Source organism: Fringilla coelebs, assembly GCF_963513975.1.
Source record: "Fringilla coelebs genome assembly, chromosome: 7".
Classification (NCBI taxonomy): domain Eukaryota; kingdom Metazoa; phylum Chordata; class Aves; order Passeriformes; family Fringillidae; genus Fringilla; species Fringilla coelebs.
This window is the reverse complement of record NC_140035.1, coordinates 26,482,395-26,495,757: the sequence shown is the minus strand read 5'-3', so window position 1 is coordinate 26,495,757 and position 13,363 is coordinate 26,482,395. Positions and strand designations below refer to the sequence as shown.

The following is a 13,363-nucleotide window of genomic DNA, read 5'->3' as shown; positions in this document are numbered from 1 at the left end:
ACTCTGAAATAAGCAATTTTACTGTGGGAAGTCTGAGTTTGGGGGATAAATATCACATCATTAGTTTGCTTTACTGTTGCTTTTGCTGTAGAGTTTCCTGTGTTATTCCATGCAAATACTTTACTTTGACAGCCCAGATAAACAAAAGCCAGACGCTCATACCCAGAAAAAAATCCTGAACTCCAGTCTAGGGCAAAGATAAAGAATTCAGGCTTTTTCAGTTCCATGAATAGACACTGGCCACTGGAAAAGATTATGTGTGACTAAGGCTGTGGGGATTTCTATTCTGACATAATTGCTAAACAGTAACATGAACTTACTTATTTTTTCTTTGAATGGAGACAGAGTCATTTAGGAAGTTAAAAATCTATAAAAAATAATTGGGAAAATGCTAGACTTGTTTAAGTCCTGTAATTTAGTCACTCTTTCAGATTAAATGTAGACTGGGATTTTTTAGGGAGACCTTGAGAAGTTGGATGTCTAAAATCCTGTCAAGTCAGTGAAGGCCAGCTATTCCCTTTCCTGTGCTTTTCCAGAAATCTGGGTTTAAATGAACTTTAGTGCATGTTGGACTAATTCTTGAATAAAGTGGAAGGTGTACTTAAAGCTGGCTTGCAAAATACTTCTTGTTGAATTTTTTTTTTGCTGTATATTGTGAGTCTGTGAGTAGATTCTCTCTGAGGTGATTCAGACTTGAATTCCTGTTTGCTCATGTAGTAAAATAAGCAAAGATTGTTTCATCTAGAGACAAGACAGTGCAAACTAGTCAATGTGATTTGCAGCCACAAGGATGCTTTTTGCCATGTGAATCCTCACAGAAAATCATCATTTTCAACTTTATTAATTTCATGGAAGCTGTAAGATTTTTTTAAACGAACATTTGGAGTTGAGGGTAATTTTTTTATGCTTTGTCCTCCACTAATGTGTTTCGATTAGTAGATTAGATTCTCCTTTAAGTGAGTGTTAAACATATTCTATGATTTGGCACTTTTATGGTATTTAATGGTTTAATAATGTTTTATGCTAATTTGCTTCTCCTTTGGAGTATTTGAGCTTAACAGCTTTTTCAGTAGACTTTCTGAATGTGCTTGGACCCTTGCATTTCCATCTAGAACACACTGACTGGATTTTGCTTTAATACAAAATGAAAAGGTTTTGGAAATGACTCTAAATTGAAGTCTGATGACAGAGATGAGTATTTTAAAGCTTAATGAAGTGAATGCTAAAATGCCATGACATTTTACTGTTTTTACAACACCAAGAAACCTGCTGCAGTCTCTTGCTCTAAAGCCTTCAGCTATTTCAGAAGTGCCAAGTTGTGTGATAAAATGTCATCAGTCCTGTGTAATCACTGAACTAAGATACTGTTACAGTTTTTTTTAGCATACCAGAGGGGTTTTTCAGAGGTAGCAGGTGATAAATCTGGGAATTTCATATTGGTCAGATTGATAACCTTTTTCCACTACTGTTTTGTTACATGCCTTTTGTTTTAATTCTGTCTTGTTTAAAATTAGTGGGACTTTGGCAGAGGCAGGAAAAAGATGGAAGGAGGAAACCTGCTGAGCTAGACAGACTTACACACTTAGGACATTTGTTTTTATTGTACAATGGCTGAACACAGCTACACAACAATGTTAAGGAAAGTGCTGAGTCACTGTGAGAGGTAGATTCTTTTTCTTGTTTAATTGTATACATTGTGGAGGAGATATTGTAAGGTGGAGGAAGCTCTGATTAGTGGCCCATGTAGTCAAAGGTCAGCTTGCTATGGCAGTAGTGGAGACTTTAGGACACTTGGGTTTAATACTGCAGTTTGTCCTTCTCTGACCCTGGCTGAGTCAATATCCTCGTTATAGATTCAGCTCGAATCTCTTCCCATATCAGCTGAAAAATGCTCATCCTCTTCATGTAAAGCAGTATTAACTGTTCAAATTCACTTGACATTCTTGAATTTTGACCCAAAACACAGGTGTTCCCGCCTTTCTTGCCACCATGTCTTGTTCTCTTACTAGATAGATAAAACTTTGCATCTGTGGTAATGTCTGGTTCTCATGAAGTCTGCACAGCAAGGTGGTCTGGTGGTCCTCAGAAACATTTAGAAAGTTGTAGAAATAAGGCAGTGACATGGTTTATTGGCAGTAAACTCAGGTATTTTTTCATAAAATCTGGCAGCGTTTGGGAACTACATAATTCGTCAGCTGCTAGCAATAAATCTCTGCCATCCTGGTTCTTTGCTGCCTGGCTTCTCTTGCATAAGCTGGGTTCTTCTAAGGCAACACTTCTTTTGAGAGTGAATTGCGTAAAAGGAGAGCAAGGCCTTCAGTACAGGATTTGAGTTGACAATTTACTTTTTGGCCTCTCCATACATGGCTATTTACATTAACTCCAGTTGGTGAGATTGCTGGTGTGGTGGATGCATCTGGTTGGAGGAATACAGTACCGATGTAAGGCTGCAAGAGGGGCACGAGCTGGTAGCCAGGAGCCAGTGAGGTTGTGCCAGGAGGGGCAGAGGTCCCAGAGGAAGCCATGGACTATGTACCAAAGCGCTCTGAGACAGCGGTGCCTGAGTGGAAAGCAAAATGTGAACCTTTTGCACAGCATGACCCAGTGCAGTTGCCACGGGATCTGGCTCTGTTGCACTTTTTTAGTGCTAGCAGACCACTGGTTCTTCAGAATGAAGCTGAAACACCAAGATACCAAAGGACTGTTAAAGAAAACTCGACAGGAAAAGGCTTCACTGGTGTCTCCCTTGCTGCTGGTAGCCTTGATCAGCCCACAACACTCTGTTAGAAAGTGAGCAAGGAAAGAAAACAGATTTCAAATTTACTTGCTTACTTGAAGGCTAGACTGAGAAAGAAAGACCATGTATATCCATGTACAGAAATAAGACACTTGAGTTTTTCTAGTCTGTTTCAAGGGCAAGGGACCTTGTAGTAAACATAAGTTATTTTGTCATCTGCATGTGCAGTCAATCACTTTGAAATGGGTATCAGTACAAGCATTCATTTTAGTTTTGGCACTAGTTCTCAATCAAAGCCTGGCTCTGTGTAATTGCCAACATTTGAAACTGTGATGTTAGTCAGCAAAAGCAGACAAAACCAAAATAATTTTCATCAACGAAGGCTAAGGACATGCAGTGTACTGTGAACAGATTATTCCAGATTTTAACACCAAGTATAAACTGTAAAGGCTTTCTTGTCAAAATATATTTTACAGTATATCTTGAGGTATGTATTATGTCCTGTAAAATAGTTAATGATTATGATGGTTTTTTATTTCCCCTCTTTTTCTTAGGAGGAGAGGAAAATATGTAAATTTACCACAGATGTGAATTTCTGAAGCATTTTTCTTTACTTTCCTGCCTCCTTCCTAGAAGTTCTGCTGTATTCTCTTGTGCAAATTTCCATTATTTCATCTTAATGTCTTTAAAATATTAGTCCAGTAGTTGTGTAAAGCAATAAGCTGTGCAGCCTGCCTGACCAAACATTCCCAGGCTTTGTGTTGCACTGTGCTGCTCCTGACCTCCTGCTCAGAAAGTCTCCAGGCCATTTCAGGTTGGTTTAGACCTTCATGTCCTCATGCCTAATCCTAAGGCAGACAATTTATTTGTTTTTCTAACTAGTCAGCGCAGAGCCGTGCTGTTCAGTTGGTCAAACATGCTGCAAAACAGAATACTGGAAGTATAAATATGTGGAAGATTACCAATACTTGAACTTTTTTTCCTCCCACTCTAAGTTGGTATTGAGGGTGGTCTGTCTGGAGAAGCACGACTTCCTTCAAAAGACATCTGCTTATGATATATTTTAATATAAGTGGATACACATTTAGAAATATTTGTAATTAAAGCCTCTGAGGAGAAAAAGATAAAAAAAAAAGGCAACAGAGTATTTGCTAAGTGATGTTTTCTTCAAGAGTCTTATTTCTCTGTACATCACACGAGAATTCAGCTATCAGTATTTGAAAAGATATACTCTGAGGAGCTTCCTGGTGTATACCTTCCTTAAAATAGCATGTCTTCATGATGCAAACTCTCTCATAACCCTGTCTCGAGGGCAATGATGTTTCCCCCTATTGTGTAAATAAAAGAGTTCCACAGAAAGCTGACAGAGCCAAAATAAAACAGGTTTTGTGTCTATGGTTCACTAACTGAAACGACAAGTTACAGAAAAAACTTCAATCTTTGAAAACAAATCTGTTGCAGCCTACTGAGATTTCCAGTTGAATGTGTGGTGGCCTGTATTTAAAGAAATTCCATTACAGGCAAACATGCTCAGAAAACTTTTTCTTTTTTTGCCTTTTTTTTAAGTCATCACCTTTATGGATTTAAAGGCAGTTGGTATAATTACCAGCAAGGTACCCCTGTGTGTGGTCTGTGATGCCAGCAAGTCTGTTCTTGTAGATTGCGTGCGTGCAGGTTTGTCTTCAGACTGTTCTCATTCTTTTATTTGTCACTGTTGAGTCACAAAATGTTTTGCCTGGCATTAATCATAAAGTGGCAAGTGTGTTATTTATCTTTAATTCCAATGATTAGACTATGGAGTAGCATTCAAGTAACATTTGAGTCCTTATTTTTTTTTGTTCCTTTCCCCCTCGCTTCGCACTTGTTGTGAATTCTGTGTACTTTGAATAGATGCAAGGTCAGGAAGCATCAGTTAAGTACTAATGGAAGCAACTTCCGATGCTATTAATGAAAAAATGACTCATGTTCTAAGGATTTGCAGTTGGATTGCTGTAACTTTTGGTGTTTCTCTTTCATTGTTTTCAGTAGTTGTTTTCCTAGAACACGCAGTGATCGTGAAAGAATTACTATATTAAAAACAACGGCGATGTATTCATTTGTTTAAACTCCTCCTGGTATGGACGAACGGTGTGGTAGTCGCATACAGCATTTCTGTCATAGATGCACTGGGAATTTTCTTCTGATCTTTGCTGTTCAGAAATATCTTTAGTGGGGGAAAAAGGCAAATACTCAGATAGTAAACATCTCAGGGTGTTTTTGTAGTGAACAGACAGAATTCACTTATCAGTGTGAATCAGTTCTCTGTTTCTGAGCAGCTGGAAATAACATCATGACTACAGGGAGAAGATACTGAGAAAATCTATATAGCGTTTTTTCCTTGATAACATTCAGAATTTTTTTTTGTTGACAGCAGAACTGACTAATTCTAAGATGGTAAATTGCATAAAAACCTGAGCTGTGTGCCAGAAGGAAATTCTTGAAGCCCTGGTCCTCTTTTTTGGGGCTGTGTAGTGGCATGGGGGTGAGCTCTATGCCCCCAGACCACTGAGACAGTAAGCATGAGCCACAGGATAGACCTGGGAAACAATGGGCAATTCCCAGTTCCTTTGTGATCCCAGGAAAGTAATTTATTGTAGTCTGTTTACCCATTCTTGGAAAATGACAGTAAGTTTTCTCAGTCTGATTCAAGTAAAGTCTGTTACAAGTGCGTGTGGTGATCAGACTCACCAGTAGTGGCAGCCAAGCAGGAAAGCTGAGAACATTTAGGGTTCTTAAGATGACTGCTTGGAGCACCCATATTCAATCCGAATGCCACTTATGTTTGTTTCTGAAACTGTATATAAAAGTGTATTTTTGTATACATAGAGATGTAAAATGGGCTGGAGAGCAGCAAAACTCATTTTGAGGTTTGGGGTTTTTTTCTGGTTTATGATAGGGAGTTGAAGAGCTTGCCATGCTCTTGTTGGCTTTTTCCTTGGTAGAACTTGTGGAAATGGTGCTTCCCTTCTTTACTTTGTTAGAAATCTCTGCAGGATGAGAGAACAGAAGCTTGAGATAATTTTATTATTTCTATTTAAGTATTTTGATATAGTTTGTCTGGTATGCAAATACAAGAGGAATGGAAAATTGACATTTCATTATAAATCCTTCATAATTTCTTGTTTAAGTTTTACCTTTTGCCCTCTCCAGTGTCATCCTATGTGTTGCTTCTACAGTTTCTCCAGCAGCAAGCTTTTCAGTGGTGTATGACATGTAGGCATTCAGTTGCCATTTATTTATTTCAAAATCTCTCATGAAATTTCATTAAAGGGTTAATTAGAAAAAATCTGAATGTGTAATGAGTTCAATGTGATGAACAGAGTTTACTGTGAAGTTACCTTTTAAAGTTAAATTTGGGGTTTTAAAGGATGGCTTCAGCCAGTCAGCAGATATCCTGTGAAGCCCACGCTGCCCCTTTGGTGCTAGGTCTTGGTTGTGTTTGTGTGCTAGGACATTTCATGTCTGGGCAGATACACTGCATTGCTTGAGCTGTAATTGGCTTCTGCATTTTGCTGATTTGAGAATACCCTGCTGGTGCCTCTTGGGTCTGTGAAATCTGTAGGGAAAAAGGGCACTGTACAGTGAACTGCTCATGGCTCCCTAATAGCTGGTGAGCACACATGTCTGCCGGGACTTTGCCCTTCATGTTTCTGACAGGTAGCAAATGAACTGGATGTATCAAATAAAGTAGTTCAGCAGCCTGAGTCTTCATAAGCAAAGTTATTTATTTTAATTGCTCTTGTTGTTTAATGAAAATCTTAACATTAAGGTATTTCCTCGGGTCTGTTTGGATCTATTTGACTGAAGACAAGCAAGAGAATCCAGTAGTTCTAGTCTTACCCTACCATCTTGCCTGCCTTGGAGACAAAAAAGAGCAAGTAGCCCAGATGAGAAATAATTTTTGTGTCTTGTTTGCTGCACATTGGAGACATGCAAGAATTGGAGAATGGTTGAGGTTGAGAGGAACCTCTGAAGGTCATCTGGTCCAACTCCTTGCTGAGGCAGGGTCACCTAGAACCAGCTGCCTGGGACTGTATCTAGACAGTTTTCAACTGTCTCCTAGCATGGAGAAGCAGCTTTGGACCTGTTTCCAGCTAAGCTGCTACAGAGTGTGTTAGTGGCTGCCCTGAAGCGTTGCAGGTGCGTGGCTCCCAAGGGACGGGGAGATGTGCTTCAGCTCTGAATGCACGCTGCGTACCTGCTGCCTTCCTTGATGACTGAAAACTGACAAACATCATCCCTGTGGAACATATGGAAATCCAAGTGAACAATGGTATTTCACCTTGAAGAGTAAGATTTCTGTTGAAATAGGTCAGCTTTTATAAAGAGGCAGTCTAGTGCTTTTGTGTGGTTTTTGTAGTAGTACTTTGTAGTACTTCCTTTGGGCAAGGTTTAAGGCATACAAGCATACTCACCTAGGCTAGAGGCTGCTTTTAAGACCTGACCTAGAAGTATTCCAGTACTAAAAGTTTTTAAATCTGACTAGTTTCCACTGCCTGGAAGAAAGAAATCCTAGAGCAGGAATGTACTGAAATCACAAGCAGTAACTGAAGCAGCTCATCTATTCTGTTGTTCTCTGAGATGGTTTCTGTACATCTGAATGCCCTACCCAATTTTCTTCGGCATTACAACTTCAACAATGAACATATAGAGGCCATAGAGAAAAATAAAGTAGCTTTTGTTCCATGTCTCCTGGTCTCCAGATGTTCCATGCCATCAGGGAAGGGGCAGGGGTCAGCAGAGTATTGCAGTGGGTACTGCTCCCACAGGGGCTGTGCTTCTCTGAGTTATAATCGAAGCAGGAATGTGCTGTGATCAGCATGAAAACTCTAGTTGTTGGATGAGTAGCCTTTATTTTTTTTCTTGGAAAAGTTTCCCACTGAGATCATCTGACATTAAATTGTGTCAAGTTCACTCGTATTTTTATTACTTTGCAAGAAAATTGATAGACCCTCAGGTTGCTGGCTCTGTTTTGTATTTTCTCATTCTTGCTCCATCCTCCCCTCTGCAGGTATTCTTATAGGCCACTGCAGTCTTTTTAAATCAGAAAAGCCTTTGGTAGTTACTTTCATTTTCTGTAGTACATGTGTGGTTGGACAGCATCTAGCATGACTCTTAACAACTTCTCTCTTTTTGAGTATCTTCTCATATTCTTACCTCTCAGTCTTGATCCTAGGAGTTTTATAGAAAGATTAAGCAACCTGAAAAGTAAGCAATTAAAACTGTCTCAGTCAGTGGTGCACAGACACGATACATGTCATTTTTTTTTTGTCTGAGTCCAAGGCAAACTCAAAAGGTTTTGGTTTGTTTCGGTCTTTTTTCTTCTTCTATTAGTTCATGGGTTCAAAGATTTTTTTTTTCCTTTTTTAACATATTGAGGTATTATTAAAGTTATTAAAGTGGACTTTCCTGGAATTACTTTTCTTTTTAAATAAGGAAACCAGATTTGTGTGGCTGTTTCATAAATTCTGTTCTTTTAAATCAATTTCTCACAAAGGCAAGTTATGAAAGGGCTTATCTTGCAGCAATTTGAGCGTTTTGTAAACAACCAGATCTTGGATGGCCTTAGCCCCACTCAGCTATCATATGCATGAGGTTTTAAAACCTTCTTACTGTCCCTCAGAGCAGATGTGTCCTATTTCACAAGGCTATATACTTTTGTCCCGTTGTGTCTTGAAAATTATAATTCTGTGATAGTTTTTTCTTCTTTGACTTTTCAAAAAGTGAGTCAGATGCAGTTCCCTTACAGCAGTGGGGTGCTGTCCTTTCATACGTTGTCTCTTGGCCAGTCCCATGTCATGGAGCAGAGAATGCAGGACAGATGCTTCACGCCTGGCATACTCAGCTGTTCTGAGAATAAAGCTACAGCGTGCAACTGGCAAGTTCTGCTGGAGGCAGCATGTGCTGGCTGTTCATGTGTGACCTTTTTGTACTCAGTAACTTGACTAACTCTGCTCAGAGAGATTTTAAAAAAAAACGGATATGAAATTTAGGCGACTGGCTTTCTGACCAGAGTTCAGAGAGATGGGTGAGCAGCATGGACTGCCAGCCAGGTTCTTGGAGTGGGGAGCTGCAAGTGATTGAACTGCACTGGCTTAAAAAATGTCTCTCTCCTCAGCTGAGAGTTTTGCCCCCACTGAGCTGACACGCAGCTCAGCTGATAACACGCGCTCTACCAGGACAGCAGAAAAATCAGCTAAGTTGTGCTAATTTAATTACTGCTGCCACACCATAAACTGGGAAGCACTGACAGAATGCTGGCCTGAATAGTGCAGCAATCTATAGTTGTCTAAGCATAAAAGAATTACAAATCTTGACTCCTGATGACTAATAATGGCCTTAAAAGTGAGACACATGTATCCAAGTCTCTTGGTTTTTCTTATCCCGTCCCCTCAGCTGGTGACACAGTGAAGCGGTGTTCTTGCAGTAAGTCTGCCTTGCTGAAACATGGCTTCTTTGGGGCCAGTGCTGAAGAATGATCAAAGAAATAAACCATCTGTGAGAAGATATTTTATACAGTACCTTTAATAATTTACAATTACATATGCTATAATTTTACTTGAGGTTCAAAATCTCTTTTACTCAAAAGACCAATCTACTTCATCTTGTGTCTTTTTGCTGCCAATGCTTTGATGGGAGTTAAAGAACTGGATAAAGTCTAGTTGTTGAAAAATTTACTACAAATTCTTACTGTGATTGGATGTTTGCTGAGCTGTACTTCTGAATAGCATCTAAGTGCCTTTAGTTACTCATCTAGCTTTTTTTGAATGTATCTTTTCAGAAGACCTTAATAATCTCTTCATTAAAGTTAATATTTTATGCATGAAATCACTGACAAAAATTATTTTTCTTTCTTTGGCTAAAGCTACACAGAGTGAGGAGCGGCTGTGTGCATTTAAAGACCCATATCAGCAGGACCATGGAATCAGTGAGAGCCGAATCTCCCAGGAGAACGGCACCATTTTGTGCATGAAAGGTAGTACCTGCTATGGACTTTGGGAAAAAACAAGAGAAGGAGACATACATCTTGTAAAACAAGGTATGTAGCAGTTCAGTTTTAGTGCAGTGGTTTTGTTACTTATTTCCCTACTTTGTGATCTAGCCAACTCATACAAAGCTGCACAGCTGCAGAACTAGACTTCTTGCACATTGTTGAAATGCATAATTTTAAACATCCATTTAACTATTTTAAATGTGAACAGAAAGTTTGTTTGGAATTAATGACTTCTAAAAGAGACCAAAGACATCAATGTACAGTTGAAAGAAGCAGCATTCAAATTTCTTGTTACATAGGATGACCAGAGGAAGATGGCTTTCTTGAATTTCAGTATATTTATTGATGTAATGATACATTTAACAGTGTTTTATTAAGTAAAAGGTGTATATTCATATTGATTGGATGCTTGTTTAGAAAGCAAATTGCTGCTATAGTTCAGATATCAGTACTGTTATTCAGTGCTGTTCTGTGAGGAGAATGAAGGTAAGAGGTGTGGAGGGCCTTGCAGTTTCTGGAGGCATGTTTTGATTGTGATTCTCAGGGAATCTGCTCTTTTTCACTTGGATGCAAGTTAATGTAGTATAATGCTGAATGAAAATGCAGCTGGTATTTACAAATAGCCTGTGGAGTTGTAGTCCATGATTCCTGTTTGATCTGGCAATCTGCTGAAGGGAGCAGCTTGACTCCTCACCTCTGCCCCACTGCTGCCCCTTTCCCTTCCAGGTATTTGTGATTAAATGACATTTAACTGCCGTTGACCATGCTTGGGAATGAACGGTTGCTGCAGGGACAAAGAACCTGGTATGAACCAGGCAATAAGTGATGGTCCTGTTGAAAAGTCCAGTGATGCTGACAATGAGGAAGGGCAGAATTTTGAAAATTATGCAAGAAGGACCAAGCTGTAGATCAGTCTTGTGGCCTAAGGAAGGGATTAGGTCACAATTCATTTAGTCTGTGGACCAGAAAATGGTGATATGGTCTGTGGTATCAGAGAGATGAGGAATAGCATATTTCTGCTTAGAAGGCTCAGAAAATCAGGTTTTATCATAGTAAGGCAACACCTGGACATTGGCCTTCATCCCTACAAACATTTTCTTCTCCTTGGCTATGGGGAGTTCTAAAAGAAATTCTTCAAGTTTTGGTTTAAAATATGGTAGTAAAGTCAGACAAATTATGATAACTGTTTTCACCCCACTCTGTAATCAGATCATGTATGGATTTCTGTAGGTGTGTTTATCCAGTCAGTAGAATTAATTTTATGCTTACTTGTAAAAAAAAGTCATTTGGTTCTTTTTGCAGGTTGCTGGTCTCATATAGGAGACCCACAGGAGTGTCACTTTGAAGAGTGTATAGTTACAACCACCCCTTCCTTGATTCAGAATGGAACATACCGCTTCTGCTGCTGTAGTACAGACTTGTGTAATGTCAACTTCACAGAAAACTTCCCACCTCCTGACCCTACTGATACAACACCTTACAGTAAGTCAGATGTTTGTGTTTCTGTCTTTTCATGGTATAAAGATTTTAGGGAAAGAGCCTTCTTTTTGTGCTACTGTTAAATGTGAAACCTGTGACCTTTCTGTGTCACAGAGATTGCAAACAGAGCAGAGCTCTCCCTTAGGAAGTTTGTCACACTCATATTCCACATTGCTCCACAAAGAAATGCTTACAAGAGGATTGTTTGTATTGGCAACTGCTGAATACAGATTATATTTTTCAAAATGATCTCTAATTTTGTGTGTTTTACGATTTGGATGCTCAACCTCATAAGCCTGTGGAGGTATTCAGAAGATTCATGACTTCTGTTGTGAAGAGGCCAGTGGTTTCATTAACACTGTGGTACCTTTGGAAAGTTTGGCCTGTCTGTTCAGTCATGAAGCACAGATAGTTTTGAGTGGTAGAAGTGGTCTTGTATCAGAAGTTCTCTCCAACAGTCTCTGAAACCTGACTTCTTTCTTTTGCACGTCACTGGTAAGGGCTAACTTTGACATAATGTTCAAAGAATACTAGTGTGAGCAATGTAATTTTCTTTTCAGTTATTTATTATCAAATCAGCCTAACATGCAGATACAAGTCAAGGGGTCAGACCCCTTAACCTGGTATGACAGAAGCAAGATCATAATTAGCAGGTACACTGTTATGCTGTGTTCTGAAAGTTGAGAACCTGTAAAGAAGCTGAGTTAGTGGCCTAATCTAAACATTTGAATAGCCTTTTCTAAATGAGAATTGTGAAAGGGAACTTGAATAAAGCTAGGTATGTAAATGGAGGCACAACTGTTCTGTATGTCAAGAGTTCTTTATCAGTGAAAAGTATTTTGTGAGATGAAGGTGTATAATTGGACAGCATTTACAGTTGTAGAATGAAAAAATAATAGTTTGTTTTTAGGAATGATAGTATTTGAAATAACTTCAATGTGAAGATGCTGATACTTATCACTGGTGCTTTCAAAAATGGCTGTAGGGTCTGGTATTTGTAAGGAAGTTGGATCAAAGGAGAGTTTGGTTTGGCATGCTAAAAAGCAGTGGTCTTTAACTCGGAAAGTGTGTAGAGTATGAATGGGTAAAGAAGTTTGTCAAACATTGGTTGACAGTACTGTTTGTAGAACCAGTAAACAATCACCATTGGAATCAGTGTCACTGTACAGTGCAGAACAGACCCTGCTTGACTTTGGTAAGAGTCATCACTCCCCAAATGTAACTGGAGTTAGTGTTGTGCAGGGAAATTAGACAGGAGGAAAAACAGCTCTAAAGGTAATTCCTTGTCCCTTTCTGTCCCCCAAAACAGGAAGACCAGGTTCTTACCAAATGACGTGTGCTTGTTCTTCTCAAAGGATAAAAATTACAAGCTGAATTAATTCACCTATTGAGCAATAAGATCTTCAAATAATTTTAAATGGAATTTTTGATACTGAAAGTTCTATCTTGGCTTGCAAAGGGGTGGAGGGGATGGGGTGATTAAATCTGTAACACAGTCCTTAATTCACCCAGCTGTAATTGAGTGCTGCAGCGTACATTTCTACTGACTCAAACTGCTTTGTGTTATTGTGTCACCTTCCATTTTCATAATAGGCAAATTTGGCTTTAGGCATAAGCACAAGCAAAGGAGGTTGCTTCAGAGCACAGTTGTCTGTCTGCTTTGACTGGGTTAAGAGCTGGAGATGGGCCATTCCAGCAGCAAGGATGGCCTCATTTGCCACTCTGGTGTTTTATCTGTTTATCATATTCAGCACTCTGGTAGCACTGTGGAAGTACAGGATACTTGAGAAAGCTGCAGGGGTGAAAAAGCAGGGAGGCTGCAGCACACAGACCCCTGCACTGTTTCTGACACACATTCCAGGTGGTGGAGTGTTCATGGTCTCTCAGCTCCTTCCAGAACCCATTTTTGTGCTATAAGATTATATTTTGGCATGTTAAGTACAGAATTCTTACTTTGGCAAGGTTGAGTCTTTATAGCATTGTTGGGAAGCTTTGTATTAGCTACTGGACACCTTATTGGGCAATCATCCAGCCTTTCTGTTCTAGTTGACAGAATGCTGTAAGGACATTAGCAAGGTTAGCTGCCCAGGCTGTGGCAATCTGTGTTTCCTTTT

The 13,363-nt window shown here is 39.4% G+C and overlaps 1 protein-coding gene across 1 annotated transcript in view; it reads left to right on the top strand.

Moving 5' to 3' along the window:
• BMPR2 (bone morphogenetic protein receptor type 2) overlaps window positions 1-13,363 on the top strand; it is a 105,752-nt gene that overhangs the window by 42,741 nt on the left and 49,648 nt on the right. The window contains exons 2-3 of the mRNA XM_084209661.1: window positions 9,642-9,815; window positions 11,073-11,252. Coding sequence (XP_084065787.1) covers window positions 9,642-9,815; window positions 11,073-11,252 — 354 coding nt within the window. The remainder of the gene's footprint in view (window positions 1-9,641; window positions 9,816-11,072; window positions 11,253-13,363) is intronic.